Source organism: Carcharhinus amblyrhynchos, chromosome 3 (assembly GCF_965287045.1).
Source record: "Carcharhinus amblyrhynchos chromosome 3, sCarAmb.v2.hapA, whole genome shotgun sequence".
NCBI classification, from domain to species: domain Eukaryota; kingdom Metazoa; phylum Chordata; class Chondrichthyes; order Carcharhiniformes; family Carcharhinidae; genus Carcharhinus; species Carcharhinus amblyrhynchos.
This window is the reverse complement of record NC_137326.1, coordinates 99,081,864-99,102,747: the sequence shown is the minus strand read 5'-3', so window position 1 is coordinate 99,102,747 and position 20,884 is coordinate 99,081,864. Positions and strand designations below refer to the sequence as shown.

At 41.1% G+C, this 20,884-nt stretch overlaps 1 protein-coding gene across 4 annotated transcripts in view; it reads left to right on the top strand.

Moving 5' to 3' along the window:
• LOC145340961 (lysosomal amino acid transporter 1 homolog) overlaps positions 1-9,272 on the top strand; it is a 47,470-nt gene extending 38,198 nt beyond the window's left edge. For 3 of the 4 annotated variants that reach the window (XM_080185575.1, XM_080185578.1, XM_080185577.1), the window contains 4 exons: positions 3,914-4,080; positions 4,303-4,398; positions 4,874-5,059; positions 9,035-9,272. In XM_080185575.1, coding sequence (XP_080041701.1) covers positions 3,914-4,080; positions 4,303-4,398; positions 4,874-5,059; positions 9,035-9,163 — 578 coding nt within the window. In that variant the 3' untranslated portion in view covers positions 9,164-9,272. The remainder of the gene's footprint in view (positions 1-3,913; positions 4,081-4,302; positions 4,399-4,873; positions 5,060-9,034) is intronic. The other variant, XM_080185579.1, reaches the window with a different exon arrangement.
• Positions 9,273-20,884: the final 11,612 nt, after the last annotated feature.

Sequence of the window (20,884 nt, the reverse complement as noted above, 5' to 3'; positions counted from 1 at the left end):
ATGCATTTCAGACCTCAACCACTCTCTGCGTGAAAAAAGTATTGGGGACAATTCTCACAAAAAAATTCTATGTGCAGAATTTGCGTAAAAAAACTGGAGTAAGTCACGCTGACACCCCCGACACCTTCCCAACCACCTTCTGGCCTGCCTCGATCATCAGACGCACCCCCAACCCCCCCCACCCCCACCTCAATCTCCCGCACCACCACTCCTCCCCCAGCCGATTTTGAAAATGGGGGCGATGCTCCCATTCCGCTGTGTTAAATGCGCAGCGCAGCGGGACGGGAGAATCGCAGCACCCCCCCCCCCCACCCCCCCGCAAACTTTCTTATAACACTTTTTCTTCTCAAGTGATGCGAAAAACAAATTACTGTGAAGTAAAGATATGGGAGCACTGGAGGACAGATACAAAGCAAGGAGGTTATCAGAATTGAAAGGGTGCAATTATAAGGAATTGAGCAGAGAATTTTACCTAATATGCACATTACCTTTCCCTTGGCCCTGCAAAATGTTCCCTTTCAAGTGTACATCTAACTCTTTCATAGAAGTTACTATTGGATCTACTTCTATTACTTTTGGAAGAATTGACTTCCAGGTGATGAAGAAATTTTCTTCAGTTACATTCTGCTGTTTCTGTATCCTTTGGTACCCAACCACGAGTGTAAACAATTTCTCCTTATTTATTCTTACAGTGTTATTGTATTCCCTGGTACATTTGAACACCTCTTTTTAAATCTCTCCTAAACCTTCACTGCTTGTTGAAAGATGATTGAAGCTGGATCAGGTTTGGGATTACTTTTTCTGGAGAAGAGAAAAACTAAAAAACTAAAAGAAAAACTGATAAATAATCAAGATATCTGATAGGGTGGATGTGATAAAGTGTTTCTGCTGCTTTGGTGGATCTAGAACAAATAGCATAAGTGTATGATAAACACAAATAAATCAAAGAACTTTTGAAAGAATTTCTTTACAGAGTGGTGAGAATGTGAATGTCGCATGGAATAATTGAGGAAGGTAGCATTTACAAGCAGGCTTGATTCATACATGTGGGAGAAGAAAATTGCAAAATAGGGTGCGGGGAGGTAATTAGAATGGGAAGATCTTCATGTGGAACATAAATACCACACAAATCGGTTGAATGGTTTACATTTTATGTTATAGAGCCTTTCCTTTCTCCTCTCCATTACTCAGAAATCATCAGCAGCAATCCCTTGGGTCATCCTTGTGAATGGCTGGGCTTAAAACTCAGAAATAAAAACTCAAATGATGTCCATGTGCAAAGAACACCACTACCTGCAAATTCCCCTCCAATTCATGCACCATCCTGACTTGCAAATCTATCACTGTTCTTTCATTATCACTGTATCAAGATCCCGGAACTCCCTCCTTAGTGTAGGCACCGTGAATATGCCTACAATATATGAACTGCAGCATTTCAGGAATGTAGTTCACCACCACCTTCTCAAAAGCAATAAGGGATGGCAGTAAGTGCTGGCCTTACCAGTGGCAGGCAGATTGAATGGACAAATAAAAAGAAGTACTGATAAGAGTTTCAAGTTTGAGGTAGATATTGAGACCTAATAATATTTGATTATGCAGTATGACTTTATTATGTTTCTGTTTAGTTGGAAAACATTGACTTTATTTAATCCTTAAGTACATTGTTCAAAGTGTACTGCTGCAATTTAAGGAAAGGGTAAGGATTTCTTTTTCTGGTGGGTGGGTCCTATGTTTTGTAAGTATCATGTTATGCAGCAATGTACTGAATATTTCCAGCATGATATGGCACAGAGTGCTGTGTTACATGGAGGTCAAGCAATTTTGCACTGTGATTTAAAAATCGTAATGCAGTACAGATGGAACATTTGTGGGTGTGATGGTTTTTTTTCTTGGGCTGAAGCACAGTGAAAGCATTTTGCAATTGGAAATGATTAAAGAGGTCAAACTCTCCAAAATTGATGCAATGTGTTTCATGTCGAAGCCTTGCTGAACAAAAGTATTTGAAATCAGTTTATGTTCCCTGCTGATAGAAGCACAGTTTAATTGAACTATTTCATGGCATCTGAGCAAAACACAGTAGTAAGTGCAGACATTCATGTTGGTTGTGTCTCACTATTAAGTCTTGCTTATTCAATAATCTATGTCAGGTGAGCAAGCACTTTTCCTCCTGTTGGAGTAAACTGTCGGTCACAAGAATTGTTTGCTAGAGCTGCTGACCAAAATTAAGTTACACAAGTAAATTACCAAAAGAAACAGCAAAGGCATTGCAGCAATAAGTTATTTGTATCGGAGAAGAAATTATGGCCAGAATTTTACCACCCAGCCCACCACGGGAAGTGGAGCGCATGAGAGGTGGAACATGGAAAGGTCCGTTGACTTTGAGTGGGATTTTACAGTTTTGGAATGAGTGAGGCCGTAAAATCCAGCCCTATGTCTCAAAACCTGTGGGGAAGCTGTAAATTTGAGCAATGTAATTAATCATAGAATCCTACAGTGCAGAAGGAGGCCATATGGCCCATCTGGTCTGCACCGACCACAATCCCACTTAGGCCCTATCCCCATAACTGCATACATTTACCCTAGCTAGTCCACTTGACACTAAGGAGCAATTTAGTATGGCTAAAGACAATTTAGCATAGTTTACGAATATTCGAAATTAAACTTTTAAACAACCCAAACATATTTCAATCATCATAAGCAACAATGTTCATGCATTTGGAACACTCAGTATTTGTATTTCTGTAATCACGCATTGTACCTGATGTCAGATGATGTTTGTATTCATTGGTTATTTCAATAAACTGGAGGTTGAATCAGAACTGTCATTTTCAAACATTCCTATTGGGATTGATGTTTATGGTTGGGTGAAAAGCAGGTAGATCAGTTTGCTGGGTGGTGGGTCAGCTTAGTGCTTACCTAAGTTTCAACCTCCGTGTTCGAAATTCCGTTTGATTTTCCAGCAGTGGAATGACAGAGGTTTACGACCATTTCCAATGTTACAGGATATTTGACCTGATGCAAATTTGAAGCGAATCAACAAATAAGGCAATGAGGGTTGATTTTAATTTTTGCCACAAAACAGATAATGTGAGTGGAACAAGCTTCCTGTCTGTCCATTGTTTCCACTTTGGGGCTCGAGCCATCTTGAGACCAGGCTCTTGAACTGCACTTGCCAAACAGGCTTTCGTGGTTGGGGAGGATGGGAATTGGTTCCCCTCTCCCCACCACCCAACCCATGAGGAGGCAGGCGACATTCTAGGCCAGCCGTGTTTTGAAATCATTATGGTGTGCCATAATGGAGGGGCACTCCTGTAGAAATAGGCAGGGGCTCCAGTCACACGTCTGCTGCTAATATCATGATGACGGTGATCAGATCCTAACGAGTGCAGGAGAAGACCTGACACTGCCTTCAGTCTGCTACCTCCCCATCTTACACTGGATGGCAAAAGTTAAAAACAGCTCCATGGCACCATGCACTGCCCAGTAAGAAGCTGGCATCTCCACATCATGACTACCATGCACTGCCAACAGTTGCAATCCCTCTGAATCAAAAAGGAATTATTCATGAAATTTCAACATAAGCTATTGAAACTACCAGCTATTTGGATTGTGAGCTGTAGATTTATACTATCATTAAGATAACTATCCTAACTACTAGTATTATAAAGATCTAAACATGGTCCTGGTTTTTGGAGTGGATCTGGATAAATGGCAATTCTTGTTCTTTTGGATGGCCATCAGATATTTGGCTGACCGCCTCTGTATTAGCAGCTTATATTTCTTCCTGCAATGGAGTAAGAATGTCACATCCATTTTTTTCTTTGTGTATTTATTTTACATCTACTCCACTGCTAAGTGGAATAGAGACTGCTGTTGCAACCTTAACAAACTCTGGTATGTTTCTGTCTTTCAGCAAATGCCCTTTTGAAGTGGCTGTGTGTTTCCTGGGTTCTGTTATGTGTGATAGTAATGATGACTATATTACATTTATTGAGAAGGTCTCACCATGGTAGGAGTCGTCCAGGACAAAGGGTTTGTGATGGCGTTGACTTTGTTTTAGTCCATTTATTTATTTTAAAGGTACTCATGATATCAGATGCTATTTACTTGAGATTCTAAAAGCTCTAAAACAAATCTTTAACATTGTTAAAATTCTGCATGTCATCTTGAACACCTTTTTGTATCTTTATTCCCTGAAAACTAAAAACATAATCGTGAATAGATGTTATGCTTTCTAATTGTAAGATTTTATTGCTTTCGTTCATTTTTATCATGGTGAGTTTTTGTTTCGCTGGTTCTCAGGGTACTTTTGACATTGTTGAATTTATGGGCTACATCAGTGGCTACATGTCCTGCCTATTCTATCTTGGATCTCGCTTTCCACAGCTGTACAAAAATGTAAGTGATTTATTCCGTTTCTGCTTTCAGGTTTGTGAAATTTTAGATTTGTTGTGTCAGAAAAACAGTGCATCCTTCCCTTTTGTTTGATGCTTTCTGCATGTGTGGTGTTGGTGTTGCTGGAGACAGCACCAAGTATTTATTTGTTTTTCTCCTGGAACGGGAAGCGCAAAAGTTCAGCGTGCGGCATGGAATTCTCTGAGGCAAAAACAACAATTCCATTGTCTGTGTGGTCGGCACATTGTGGGTTACAAAGAATTCCATTTATAGGCCGAACACTGTACTGAACTTGCTGAAATCCAAATTATTGTCATTGGTCAAAGGACACTTGGCCCCATGGTGAATTATACAATAATACGTTTATTTGCTGAATGTGAATTTTGTAACTATCCAAAGGCTTTGGATAGTTACAAAGTCATATTTTTATAGTTTATTTTTAAAGGTACCCTTATTTTGTTGATGTAATCTGTTGCAGTTCCAAAGGAAATCCACGGAAGGTACATCCTATTTGCTGTTTGCACTGGCAATGCTTGGCAATACTACATATGGACTGAGCGTGGCAGTAAACGTGCCTGAAAATAAAGCATCAGCCAAAAAATACATCCTCCATCATCTGGCCTGGCTAATAGGTAGCTTTGGAGTACTGTTGGTGGATTTCTGTGTATCCTTTCCAGTGTTACTATTATAGCACGCACCTTTTTTTTAAATTGTAAGCGTGACATTAGAGGCTTGCTGGAGAGTTTGTTGAGAGTGAATATTGATTTTACAAAATTAATGTTTAACTTTGCCTTCTAGAGGTTCAGTTTGTTAAAAGACGTTAAATTTATTTCAGTTTCCAGAGGTTTTAAATTTTGAGTAGTCTGCATAAATGAAACACATTCGGAATTTGCAGTTAGTTAAAGGGCATGGGGAGAAATAGGGAGAAAATATTATGGCAGGTTTAAAATGGCGTAAAGTGGGTAAGATGTTAGAACTCAAAAGTGCTGAGTAGCACGTGCTGATTTTGTGAATTGGGTGTGAAACTTGACAAGTTCTACAACTTTGGAATCTTATTCAAATGGCAATTATTGCTAGATTGATTATTATTTTTAAATCTGAGATTGACAGACTTTTATTAAAAAAAGGTAATAAGGAATATGGGAATAAGGTGAATATATGGAGTTCGATTACAGGTCTGTTATGATCTCCGTGAATGGCAGAATGGACTCAAGGTGCTAAATGGTCTTCTCCATTTTCCATGTTCCCTGAATCACAGGCCTCATTCCCAGTTGGGCCTCATTCATAAGGACATAAGAAATAAGAGCAAGAGTGGCAGTTACTAATTAACTCTTGTCATGTGCACTGCAATATATCTAAAATAGCCTGTTGCTAGTTGGTTCATTGACATGTTGATCTAGAAAATGTCGGGAACATTATTTGAAAGCATCAGTATTTAATTATCAGATGTCCAAGTCTGAATCATCCCATCACCCCCATCAAAAAATCCACCCATGCCAGTGTGAGGGCAGTATGACATAAATCACGACTGGTTTCCTAAGGTGAGCACTTAGTGAGCAGACCTTCAAGGGGAGCTCAAGTTGAGTGTGGAGCCTAGGGCTTGTGGCGGGCGGTGGGAGTAGGGGAAGAGGGTCATGCCAATGTGGGATAGGCATCTGGCACGAGGTGTTGGGGAGGATTAGACAATTGGCACCACCTATTTATGTCAGTGTAAAACATGACTTGGGAGTCATCACAAGGTTTTTCATTCCCGTAGGTGAACCTGCCCAGTGAGGTCGGGAGTAGAAAATCCCAGCCCTCGTCTCTAGTGAACGTTAGATCAAGCCCGGTAACAGTCACACAGTGGTTAGCACTGCTGCCTCACAGCGCCAGGGAGCTAGGTTCAGTCCCGGCCTCGGATGACTTTCTGTGTGGAGTTTGCACATTCTCCCTATGTCTGCTTGGGTTTCCTCTGGGTGCTCGGGTTTCCTCCGGGTGCTCAGGTTTCCTGCCACAGTCCAAAAATATGCGAGTTAGGTTGATTGGCCATGCTAAATAGCCCCTTAGTGTCAGGGGTTTAGTAGGGTAAATGAGTAGGCTTATGGGGATAGAGCCTGGGTGTGATCGTGGTCAGTGCAGACTTGATGGGCCAAGTAGCCTCCTTCTGCACTGTAGAGTTTCTATCAGCTCTATTCACCACCACCCCCACCAAGCTTTCTTCAGTTTAAAACTCTATCACCCTGGTTATTCTCCAGGAGACTGCTCACAGCCCAGTTTAATTGAAGTCCATCTCAACAGAGCATCTGTCTCTTTCACCAATACAGGTGCAAGTGCCCCATGAATCCTTGTCTCCCACACCACCGTGTCACCGAAATAGTTTGGGTAACAATCCAGAGATTATTATCTTTGAGGCTGTGCATTTTAATTTCAGTGCCAACTCTTCAAATTCAGCAGCATCTCATTCCAGGTATACCAATGTTGTTGGTTCCTAGATGAACCACAACAACTGGATCCTCCCCCTCTTCAATGTTCTTCTCCAGGTTGCAAAAAGATAACTTTAATCTGACACCAGGCAAGCAACACAACCATTGCAACTTCCAGACATGACTGCTGAGAACCACACCTATCCCTGGGATTGTACAGTGCTGACCAAATTCATTTATACTCCCACAACTTATATGGCTTCCTGTGCCATAGTCAGTTTACCCATCCATCTGTAGAGCTTTCCCTTGAAAACACAAGCAGGAAGAACCTTGTGTTTATTTGGTAAAGACTGCACCCAGGGTTCCATAATCTGCTTGACTCAGTCACATACTCCTGCTCCTGACCACTAACCAGTCCCGAGGGATCTGAATGTCTCCTGGATCCAAATATCCAGGCATTTCAACGGTGTCTGCAGATCAGCTCTGAGCTGAAGATTTTGTGATGTGCACACTTAACCGCAGATGCGGTTGTCTCCGATTATGATGTTCTCCATATTCTCCAACAAGCCACATTGTGGCACACTACATACACTGTCATCTCCATGTAACTTTGTTTTATTCATTTCATTAATTAAAGTTACATGTTTATTCAGCTGCATGCATCCAACCAAGTGAACGTTGAGTCGTCCAGCTCCCTCCTGACTTGGATCTGGCATATGGTGAAGTGGCTTTGAATATTCAGGATATTGAACACCTAACACAGTGTACACAGCTTTTATCCAGCCATCATAGCCACAATGTTGATATGTCCGGCCCAGTTTTGCTTCTGGCCAATGGTAACCTCCCAGATGTTAATGGTGGGAACTTGAGTGATGATGATTCTTTTGAAGGTCGGAGGAGATAACTGACTTTTTTTTGTAATGATCAATATGTGGCACTTGCTTGGCATACTTTAACCTGTCACTTATCATTCCAAGCCTGAATATTGCTGTAGATTAGCAGGAGCTGGTTCCTCATTAGAGGAGTTGTGAATGGAAGACAGTTCTGTGACTTTGTCAGCAAACAGCTCATTCCTGATCTAATGACAGTGAGAAATTTATTAATGAACAAGTTAAAGGTGGTTAGCCCATAAATCTTCCACAGCACTGTTCCAGGGCTGTGACGACATTAATGATTCATCCACCTTTCTACTGGGCGTGATTCCAGAGGGTTTTTACTTTAAACCTTTGACCTCAGTTTTGAGGAGGCTCCTTGATGCCGTGCTGAGTCAGGTGCTACCTAATATTAATTTCCTGCATTCAACTCTTCTGTCCGTGTCTTAACAAGGAGGTGTGGAGCTGCACAGTTCTGGTAAGCACTTGAACTAAGTGAGCAGGTTACAGTTGCGTGGGTGTTGCTTCATGGCATTACTGATAATTCCTTTCACTGAGAATTCCATTGATTGCGAAGGATCAGATAGGGAATGACTGGCAATTTGATACATTAAAAAAATATTGATTCCACGTCAAAGACATAAAGCAAACCTGTTGTAGAAATTAAAATGTTGACCACAGTGATACTGCAATGAAAATGAAATAGGATTAGGAAACGTCTATTAAAACTGTACTGTCTTCATTAGTGATTGCACTTTGATTCACAATTTCCCTCATTAGGCCAGCGGTGATTAACATTGCGCATCAATTATCCGGTGTACATAAATGATCAAGCAATTCCTGGACAGTTATGTTACTATCAAAGTTTTTTTTATTATTCATTTGTGGGACATGGGCATCGCTGGCAGGCCAGCATTTATTGCCCATCTCTAGTTCACCACCACCTTCAAGGGCAACAAGGGATGGGCAATAAATGCTGGCCAACTAGTGGCGCCCATGTCCCATGAATGAATAAGAAAAAAATTATTGGTAACATAACTGTCCAGGAACTGCTTGACCATTTATGTATGCCAGATAGCTGATGCGCAATGTTAATCACTGAGGGAAACTGTAAATCAAAGTATAGTCACTGATGAAGACAGTACAGTTTTAATAGATGTTTGCCAATGCTATTTTATCTTCATTTGCATTAGTGCCATGATCAACATTTTAATTTCTACAACAGGTTTGCTCTGTGTTTGGTGTGGAGTCAGTATTTTCTGTGTGTCAAAATACTTGCATACTGCTGATCATATCTCCACTATCACGTTTCCTAAATTTGTAGGTTACATACTCTCAGTTATATCCTTGATAAACCTCTGACAGATTACTGCACAGTTCATTAGATATCGAAAACGAAGCAACTTGTCTCTCCGTTCAATTCCAGAGGTAGCACCACTCCTTGATGATGAAGAGGAGCTGAACAACTTTGCACAATTGCAACGTTTTAAATGAAATAGCTCCTGAATGTTTGACCACATCTGAATTGCTCTATAACGTATTGCTTGTATGACTTTAGTCAAAAGCTAATCTGTTTTGATATTTGCATCATATTACAACTGTCATCCACATCAATATTATTAAAAATGTTAGATTTTTGAAGTTGTTTCCTTATCTAGTTTGTTTGGTGAACAGCACATGATGAAAGCAGATCTCATTCTAAAAATATAATTATCAGACATTGATAACTTGTCTGGTAATATTCCATGGTTCCTACCACAAAGTTATACTACTTGATTCTCAATTCTTGGTCATGCTTTTGGTCCAAACACACCCGCCTACCACCAGTATTTATCTGGATCATAGAATCCCAATTCAGGAGGAGGTAATTTGGCCCATTGAGCCTGCACCGAGAACAATTCCACCAAACCCTATCCCTGTAACCCCACGTAGTTTACCCTGATAATACCCCTGACACTAATGGGCAATTGACCTTGGCCAATTGATGTAAACTGCACATCTTTGGAGTGTGGAACAAAACCGGAGCACCTGGAGGAAATCTATGCAAACGCCAGGAGAACATGCAAACTCCACACAAAAGTCACCAGAGGCCAGAATTGAACCTGGTTCCCTGGTGCTGTAAGGCAGCAGTCTTAATCACTGTGCCACCCAAATGAAAAACAAAGATCAGGCCCTAAAGCCCAAGACCAAACCCAGAAACCCTTCCACTGCCCCACCTGTAATTTTCAAACAATGTGCACTTTATTTTACAGAGCAACGTCCTGCATCAATGTACACCTCTCACTTTTTTCGTTGCAGTATCTGCCATCTGTCCAAAAAAACTCATGTTTTCACCTTCTTGCTGATCCACAAAAGTCCTGTGATCCAGATAAATACATCAGGCATTCATGCACAAACTGATAACGTTAAAACATCCACCCATTTCACAACTTACTGTTGAAAATAGTTCATGGCATTTTAGCAAAATAAAGTGAATGGAGAGAGGATGTTTGGTATTTTCTTGGAGAAAGGAGGGAAAAAGGAATGCTGATAGACAAAGCTTCAATCTCCAGAACCAAATGTAATATAACATGTATATTTGTTGCAATATTGCGCCAATGGTCACCACAAGGGGAAAGAGCAACGTGGGCGCGGAATCACATGCAACTAAAATGAGAATCTGGTCAGAGACATCTTCCAATTCTTCCCATCCCGCTCCGCTGATGTATCGAAGTTCCCACCCAGGAAAGTTGGGAACCACATTTCAATAAATTATGACGTAATTAAAGGATTTCCCTGCCATATCACACCCCTCCACCCGCTGGCACTGTCCCCATCACAACTCTGGGGAGCTCCAAGGAGGTGGGAGGGGCAGGGGGTGGCGTTGTTCTTCTGCAGTGGGATGTATTTTTTTTATATCATAGATTAGAGCACCAGTTTTATAGGGCATTCTTACCTCTGTAGATCCGGCATTGTCAGCTCAGTTAGGTCTAGCCCCTTGAATGTGACAGCGTGGGCCACACAGAGATTTTGTATGTACACAGAGGTGTAACACATAAGAACATAAGAAATAGGAGCAGGAGTAGGCCATCTAGCCCCTCGAGCCTGCCCCGCCATTCAATAAGATCATGGCTGATCTGAAGTGGCTCAGTTCCACTTTCCCACTTTCTCCCCATAACCCTTAATTCCCTTGCCTACCAAAAACCTATCTACCCGTGTCTTAAATATGTTTAGCGAGGTAGCCTCCACTACTTCAACGGGCAGAGAATTCCAGAGATTCACCACCCTTTGAGTGAAGAAGTTCCTCCTCAACTCCGATCTAAACTGCAACCCCCCCCCTGTTATCTTGAGGCTGTGCCCTTTCTGAGCGGGAAGAACCTCCCAACCTCTACCCTATCCATCCCCTTCATCATCTTATATGTCTCAATAAGATCCCCCCTCATCCTTCTAAACTCCAACGAGTACAAGCCCAGTCTATTCAACCTCTCTTCATAGTTCAACCCCCTCAACTCCGGTATCAGCCTAGTGAACCTCCTCTGCACTCCCTCCAAGGCCAAAATATCCTTGCACAAGTGCGGTGACCAAAATTGCTGCGGCCTCACCAGTGCCCTGTACAGTTGCAGCAAGACCTCCCTACTTTTATATTCAATCCCCCTCGCTATGAAGGTCAGCATCCCATTTGCCTTCCTGATCACCTGCTGCACTTGTAAGCTGGGTTTTTGCGACTCATGCACAAGGACCCCCAGTTCCCTCTGCACCGTAGCATGCTGCAGCTTTTCGCCCTGTAAATAGTAGTCCCTCCTACTATTATTCCTGCCAAAGTGGATAACCTCACACTTGCCAACATTGTATTCCATCTGCCAGGTCCTCGCCCACTCGCTTAGCCTATCTAGATCCCTCTGCAGACTTTCTACACCCTCCGCACAATTTGCTTTTCCACTTATCTTTGTGTCATCAGCAAATTGACACCCAACACTCAGCTCCCTCCTCCAGATCATCTATATAAATGGTAAATAGCTGAAGCCCCAGTACCGATCCCTGCGGCACTCCACTAGTCACCAACCGCCAATCCGAATAGCACCCACTGACACCTACTCTCTGCCTCCTATTTGACAGCCAATCCTCTATCCACGCTAACACCTTACCTCCAACTCCAAACACGGCGAGAAAAGTCAGCTTTCCCACCTCCAATGAATAATTTACGCTAATAATATAAAATTCTACGTTTCGTGTTCAAGTACCAGTCATATTTGTAAATTATGGAACTACACAAAATTGCATTTTTTTCATGAATTGTACCACAAATATGACCTCTCCATAAGTAGAGGAAATCTTAAGGCAAGTTTACATTGTATTGAAGTCATTGATACACTCTGATAAAGTTTTAATGCTTTTATTAACACATCAGCTGATTCAAAGAGCCATTTCTAAATTCTCATTAAGTTTGGTGTAAATGTCCTCTTCCATTTCCTTTCTGTAACCTGCCTCTCACATTTTATTTACTATTTATATTTTGCACAGCACTTCCAACCACTCCAGAATTCATTTGTGCTTTTCCAGGGAACAGTTTTCAGCAGGTTTAGACTTGCGTATAATATATGCTTTACCAGAGGATCATCTGTAATATTAACTATCCATTTTTATACTCAATCTGAAATTTTTATTTAACTCATTCCAATATAGTGTTCCAGTATCTAAATCAAACAGGCTGTAAACATTTCATTCCAAACAAAACTGCTGTTTATTGGAAAGCAAGTGGAAATTTAAAATGTCGATGGCTTTATATCATGATGGTTAAGAAGCAAAGTATGTTTTGGAAAACTGACATTATGTTATAATGAGATGCTTACTTTCCATTGAGTCTGCCTACTTGACTGAAAGGCCGTCTGAACAATAAGTTCTCCCTAAAATGCAACAAAAAGCTTAGGAAGCTGCCATTAATTTGCATGTTGTGGGTACCCAATTGGTGCAACATATATATAAAGTGATTATTTATTTGTAGGGTTGTCTACCTTATTGAAATTGAAATACAAAAATTTGCAGTTTATAACGAGGCCATTGAGCCCATTGTATCTGTACTAGTTCTTTGAGAGAGGAAATTGGAACTAATCTAATTGATGTTCTATTCCCCATAGCCCTGTATCTTCCACTGCTTCTTCAGGTATTTATCCAATTTTCTGCGCTAAGTCTCGAACAGCCAGTGTTGTGACTGTAATGTGTTCTCATCAGTGTGTGATCCATATGAGCCAACTCATACATACACTCACCTCAGTAGTTATCTATGCTGGTGCTAGATGGGGAGCAAGGATGTGACCCTACACCCTCTGAGGCTTCTTCTTCTTCAACAGAGATTAACATTGGTCCTTCAGGAACTACAACCACCAATCCTAAAGTTTCACCAGTGGAAACAACAAGAAGGGAGTATGAAGAACAACATTATCCTTTGACATGACTTCACAGAGATACACTGCCTAAAACACACACTGGCACCACTGGGAGATGGTAATCAGAATCTAAACCTCAGCGTCTTCAACACTGAGACATACATCCCTACCAAAGTCCAGAACTATTGATGCTATCTCCCTGCCAGGTTTCCCAGTTTTCAACTCCCTCCTCCCTCTTCCTTTGACACTATTTACAGGAGACAGCTGTGTGCCCTTGGAATCTCATCATCCTATCATCCTAGGGCCATCCTCCAACATTGCTTCATCCTGGGGTCCAACTCCACACGGTTGGTAGATAACTCCACTACTTTCTCCACCACAAGACTGAACATTGTCAAGTCTGGCCATCTCTCAAGTATGATGTACTCTTTTCTTCTGCAAATAAAATGGGACATTGCAATGAATCTGCTGTGCCAAAATACTTTCAGTTGTAAACCTGACATGTCCATTGCCAGTGCAGAACAGTTCTCAATGACCCTTCCTAACCAACAGATATTCAAGTTCATAACCTCCACTCCTGCATCCCACCCAGCCAGAATGCCCTGTGCCAGGCAGAGTGGCATGTCTGCTACATACTTCCTTGTGTACATGGTCAAGTCACTTGACAATCCTACACCTGTGACACATCAACTTCACATCCTTCCATGTAGATCCTTCAACAAAATTTTCACACACACATCCTAATGACCTAAAGGTCTTTAACGTTAAATCCAATCTGCAGGAGGCAATACAGCCTTCACCCCCACCAATTCAGGAGCTACAGGCAGTAGATCAGCTTCCTGGACATGATTGAGCATCAGTCCCTCAGGAAACTCATAGACTTTTCTATAAGGTGGTCACTAGTATTTACAGCCTCCTGAAGAAGAATTCCAAGACTTATTTGAAGGGGTTGTCAAAGTCACCAACGCCTTTAAATTCTTCATCTCTGACTCCTTCCAGGGATCGGCATTAGATATTTGAAGAATCTTGCAATCTGTTGCTTACAAATGCATCTGGGTTTTCCAGGGTTGGGGCTTTGTGCATTCCTGAACAGACATGGTCTGTCAGAATGATGAGGCACTCAGTTTTGCTGCTCTGACTGGATTTCAGTGAGTCATCGGCTGTAAACAAATGGCTATGAAAGTGCCCTGAATCATGCTGGAGTCCATATCCCTGCAAGGGCTTCCATTCCACTGATGTGCAATGACAAACAGATCATCATGCACACCTCTACAAGCTTCCCTGGGAGCTGTGATAATGCTTTCCTCCTGTACTAAACAAGCCTCACTGAGATTTTCACACTTTGAAACAGAGTGGATGGCTCCTTAGAGACAAGGGATACCCTCTGGAAATCTGGCCAGGTGAAAAATTACCAAAGTCACCTGGACACCAGGGACAATTTGAGCAGCAATCAGGTAGCTGAAGATGTACTTCATGTGCCTGGTCAGACCTAGAGACATCCTTCAGTATGCACTAGCAAGGGCATCCAGAATGATAGTGGTCTGCCTACACAGCATAGCACAGCAACAAAGGAATTCAAAGAGGATGAAGAGAATGAGGGTGTCATATCTTAGGAGGGTAAGGTGGAATAGCAGCAACATGAGCAGGAATTTGATGTAGCAAGGGCAGCAACACAAACACATGTCTATGGTGACTATCTTGGAAGGATTAAATTAAACTGAAGCAGTGTACCTATCCGGTAGCCTAATTCTCAGCCCACTTGGGTTCCTACATCGCAACCACACCCAATCATCAGCACAATACGGTCCCGTATTCAATAATTCATTCCTTCCACCAATATCTTCCAACTCTTGCCTTTTGTTGAGAAAATTATATGTTTCAAAACTATATATTTTTTAAAATGGAAAGATGTTGCATTATCTGGAAACTTAGATACTGACCTGGATTTTTTTTTAAAGATGGTCATAAGTTCACCTTGAACCGGAAATAAGCCTGCCTTCTTCCAAAAAAATGACTTGCCCTGCATGGTACTTAAAGAAGAGCTGGCTGTTTGTTTTGAACTGCATTCACTTTCTTTGACGGGGGGGGCCAAAAGGCAAAGAAAATCTGGAAATTGCATGATATAAAGAAGCTTTAAGTTTTAAACTAGCTGGTTTTGAAGTCAGTCTTTTTGGGAAATAAGCTGAGAAAGAAAGTTTACCCTATCTAACTTGCTGTCTTGCCTAAAATTGCATGTGGGTTTGAACCTGCTTCCAGAGAATCCTCATCTGAGTGCAATTTATCTGCATTTAGACCTGCAAAGCTGAAACATGAAGAAATGATCTGATCCTGTATTCTCCTTTACGCTGAAGTTCTGTTAGTGACAATTTCCAGGCATTCAACAGGACCTTGAAGGAACACAAGATTGACAGCAGTGAGATCCTGCAAACATTATCCTATTTTATAATGCCGATTCTCTTAAAGCCTATCTGTTTATTCTTTGTTTGTTTGTGTGTGTGCTGAATAAATTTTTCAGAGAAGATAAACAGTTATACTTCCAGAGTGCAGCTGTATATTAACCAGTTCTTGCAACTTGTTTTTTAAAAAGTATTTATTATAAAACAAAAATCATTCAAGTTTGTTGAAAGAAGCCTGGTTAAAGTCTCTCTTATTCAGGACAACAATAAAATCAGTAAAGAATTGGCCATTTTGGTGAGTAAATTGAACTTTAAGTAATGCACCGCTGTTGCCTAAGCTGCTGAGTACTTCCATGATTTTAGTTTTTAATGGTGTGTAGGTTCTTGTTCTATTTAAATGTTTATACAATACTTCAAGTTTCATCCCAGCAAGGTCCCTTTAAATAGTTGAGCTGAAAAAATATGATGTGTCATCACATCCACTCCTGCGGATTAATTGGAAAACCTGGAAATCAGATGTGAGTGCAGTGGCTGGGTGAAAAGCCACTGAAACTTTCTGGTTCCATGTGCACTACAGGGAATTAACCAATGCAATGTGAAAAGTAAAAGTCATCACTTTTACAAATAAATAATCTCAAGGATAACTGATACTTTAATAGAATATGTGGCCAGGATCCTGTGGCCCCAGCATGACAGGTCTCCCCGCCACATTGGGTCTCTTCTGAAGGATGCAGTGGACCATTTAAATTGCCCATTTACCTCAGCGAGAACATAGGTGGGAGGGGCCTTAAAATCCCAGCCCGTATTTTGTTTACCGCAATGCTGTTATATGTACAGAATCTGGTTAGAAATAAATTAGAATGTAGCTTGGTTGATTTAATCCCATGGCCAGTGGTTGGAAATACATAGTGTTAAATCATTTATCCTTCTTTAAATCATAATTTCAGAATTATTAATCATCTGCTGTCCTAAATCCAGCATTTAAAATAAGTATTTTTAGATTATGTCTTACTTGTCACTGTTACTTATTAAGTCTCAGATAAATCACATTTAGGCATTTATGAACATTAGTGACCTACGGTTTTGAAAGTGAAATTGCTAAAATCAATAGATCACATTAAATTCAAGAAAAAGACCTGTATTAAAATATTAATGATGCAAAAATAGCGAACTTGCCATTTGATCTCTAAGCTGCTGTTAACTCCAAATGTAATTAATTGATCCAGTGATGATATCCCCAAACAAAAGGAAAGGAAAGGTCTGTGATAAATTATAGAACACAAGGTTCAAATCTCTCAGTTTGGAACATTATAAATTGTATTAATATCAATGTTATGCTGGAACAGTTGTGCATAGTTTTCATTCAAATCATGGTCTTTTGACCACACATACTCAGAGTCTTATTCAAGGCCACAAAAAAAAGTTTGTAAGCAGAATTGTCCAAAATGTTATCAGTTTAGATTTTCTACCTATTTTGATGGGAGGTAGTTGTTTTTCCAGTTCAAAAGAAACATTTCTATATGATACCTGTATCAACAATGACATTTTCTATATAGGTGATAAAATATGCTTATTTATAGCATCTGTTCTAATACTGAGTGAAAGAACTTTCAAAAACTGAAGACACTGGTGACTTTCTGGAGGTTTTTTTCTTGCAAATAAAATAATAACTTTTTTCTGCCTCTGCATGTTTAGTTTTTTAAACTGTGTGGGGCATTTTTTTGGGATTCAGTTCAGTTTTATTGACAACATTTTGAGAATAGGATTGGCTCTTGGAATGATTCATTTCCTGAAACTAAAATACTTGGTCCAAATGCCGAGGTTTTTCCTTAGTTTAGGGTACCATATGTGAAACATAACTTTCAATGGTGCCTGGCATGATTTTTAAATTGAATTTGTAACTATAGTACCGTGATGGTGGTAAAAGCAGAGGTCTTGCAGAATGGATTACAATGTAATGTGACACCAATGTACCCAGTATAATTTGCTAATGGTAAAAAACAAAGTATGCCCTGGTAATCATAAGCTGTATTGTGGTTGATCATATCAGCATAGCACTTTACAGTGAACAATATGGCCCAATGTATCAGTTTCCTTCTTCCAGTAAATACAGAAAAAAATCCCTACATTGTGAAGATATGACTACACTGACATTGCAGTAACATTGATATAAACCATTTTTATAATGCATCTTCTTTCTTTAAACTTTATGGGCATTCCACAGGAAAGAACTGTAATCTCGACTGATAGAATTATGATGTAGTGTATTTGGAAGTCATTTAAATATTTTTCACATATGAATATTGATTGATTTTTCTACAATAATATGCATTCTAAACTTCGTAGGGGGTGAGATGGGGATGGGGGAGCTGATGAGTAGAACATAAATATTATCCATGTCAATATTCAGTTTGTGTTTCAAGATTAGTAGGTTACCACTTTGGGTTTATGAAAATTAAATGGTTCAAAATTCTGTAAATATCAGACATTTAGCTTTAGTACTGACCTTCAAATAAAATTCAGTATGATTCAGTAACCTTTGACATGACATGATCTTTGAAGAATTAAGTCTGAGCATATATCTAACACAAACTAGTGCCAATTCCTAGCTTAACATCCTTAGACCAGACTAGGAATACTCAGAGGTCCCTCAGAGAGTGAACAATGCTGAACAATCTGTGCTGAGCAAAAAACTCAGATGTATTCCCTTTTACATGCATCTCAATGAACTTTAGGTTTGGCATGATGTCTTCTTCATCCATCAACCTTGTCTCCCAGCTCACTTCTTCGGGCAGGAGTCAAATCCCTACTCAACTTACTCTTTCCCTGGATTCCTCCATCTGGCCTCTTCATCGAGATATGGAGATGCCAGCCTTGGACTGGGGTAAGAAGTCACACAACACCAGGTTAAAGTCCAAGAGGTTTATTTGGTAGCACAAGCCACAAGCTTTTAGAGCGCTGCTCCTTCATCAGGTGAGTAGGATTCTGTACTCAAACAGGGCATATGAAGACATTAACTCAATTTACAAAATAATGGTTGGAATGTGATTCTTTACATGTAATCAAGTCTTAAAAGTACAGACAATGTGAATGGAGAGAGGGTTAAGCACAGGTTAAAGAGATGTGTATTCTCTCCAGCCAGGACAATTAATGAGACTTTGCAAGCCCAGGCAAGTCATGGGGGTTACAGATAGTGTGACATGAACCCAAGATTCCTGTTGAAGCCATCCTCATGTGTGCGGAACTTGGCTATCGGTTTCTGCTCACAATTCCTCATTATCATGTGTCATGGAGGCTGCCTTGGAGAATGCTTACCCGAAGATCAGAGGGTGAATGCCTGAGATCGCTGAAGTGTTCCCCAACAGGAAGTGAACACTACTGCCTAGTGATTGTTGAGCGGTGTTTATTCATCTGTTGTCATAGAATCTGCATGGTCTCCCCAGTGTACCATGCCTTGGGACATCCTTTCCTGCAGCGTATCAGGTACACAATGTTGGCCGATTTGCAAGACTATGTACTGTGTTGCTGGTGGATGATATTCTCATGTGAGATGATGGCATCTGTGTCAATGATCCGGCATGTCTTGCAGAGGTTGCTGTGGCATGGTTGTGTGGTATTATGGTCACTGTTCTCCTGAAGACTGGGTAGTTTGCTGCTGACAATGGTCTATATGAGATTATGCGGTTGTTTGAAGGCAAGAAGTGGGGGTGTGGGGATGGCCCTGGTGAGATGTTCATCTTCATCAATGACATATTGAAGGTTCTGGAGAAGATATCATAGCTTCTCTGCTGCGGGAAAGTACTGGACGACGAAGGGTACTCTGTCCGCCATCCCCGACAGACAAGCCCTCCATATACATAGGATCTGCTCAGATGAGGAGGATCGCAACAGACACCTCCTGATGCTGAAAGACGCCCTCATAAGGACAGGATATGGCACTCAACTCATCCATCGACAGTTCCAACGCGCCACACTGAAAAACCACACTGACATCCTCAGAAGACAAACACAGGACACGGTGGACAGAGTCCCCTTCGTCGTCAAGAACTTCCCCAGAGCGGAGCAGCTACGACATCTTCTCCAGAGTCTTCAACATGTCATCTAGCCAAGGCCAATCCCACACCCCCACTTCTTGCCTTCAAACAACCGCAGAACCTCAAACAGACCATTGTCCGCAGCAAACTACCAGCCTTCAGGAGAACAGTGACCACGACACCACACAACCCTGCCTCAGCAACCTCTGCAAGATGTGCTGGATCATTGACACAGATGCCCTCATCTCCCATGAGAACACCATCCACCAGGTACTCAGTACATACTTTTGCGACCTGGCCAATGTTGTCTACCTGATATGCTGCAGAAAAGGATGTCCCGAGGCATGGTACATTGGAGAGACCATGCAAACACCACTTGACAATCGCCAGGCAGGAGTGTCCTCTTCCTGTTGGGGAACACTTCAGCAGTCACAGGCATTCAGCCTCTAGTCTTCGGGTTAGCATTCTCCAAGGCGGCCTTCGCGTCACATGACAATGCAGAATTGCTGAGCAGAAACTCATAGCCAAGTTCTGCACACGAAGACAGCCTCAACTGGGATCTTGGATTCATGTCACACTATCTGTAATCCCCATGACTTGCCTGGGCTTGCAAAATCTCATTAATTGTCCTGGCTGGAGACAATACACATCTCTTTAACCTGTGTTTAACCTTTTCTCCACTCATATTGTCTGTACCTTTAAGACTTGATTACCTGTAAAGACTTGCATTCCAACCATTATTTTGTAAATTGAGTTTGTGTCTTTATATGCCCTGTTGTGAACAGAACTCCCACTCACATGATGTTCTGAAACATCTGAAACCTTGTAGCTTGTGCTACCAAATAAACCTATTGGATTTTAACCTGGTGTTGTGAGACTTCTTCGTCTTCATCGAGAACATCCATTTCCGTAACATTGCTCACTTCCACCTGCTTCAGCCCATCTACCACTGAAACGTGAACCAATCTTTTATTATCTCCAAACTCCACTGTTCCATATTTCATCCTCTATAAATTTAAACTTCAGCAAATCTCTGCTGCATATGTTCTAACCTATTCACCTATTCTCCGGTGACCACTGACCTACATTGACTTCTAGCCCACCAGTGCCCTGATTTTAAAATACTCATCCTAGTGATGGAATTGCTCTAAGACTGCAAGCTCCTTATCCCTTCAACATCTTCCAGACCTGCAACACCTAAAAAACACTGCTCCTCCAACTCTGGCCCCTTGTTTTATTCCCCCTTTCCTTTGACCCACCCTTAGCAATGTTGTCTTCAGCAATATAAGGCCTATGCTCTGGAATTCACTCTCTTAAATCTGCCATCTCTCCACTTTTTCTTTCCTTTAATTTTCCACTAAAAACTTATTTCTTTTACTCAAGTTTTTAACTCATCAGCTGGAATTTTGCCACCCTGCCCAC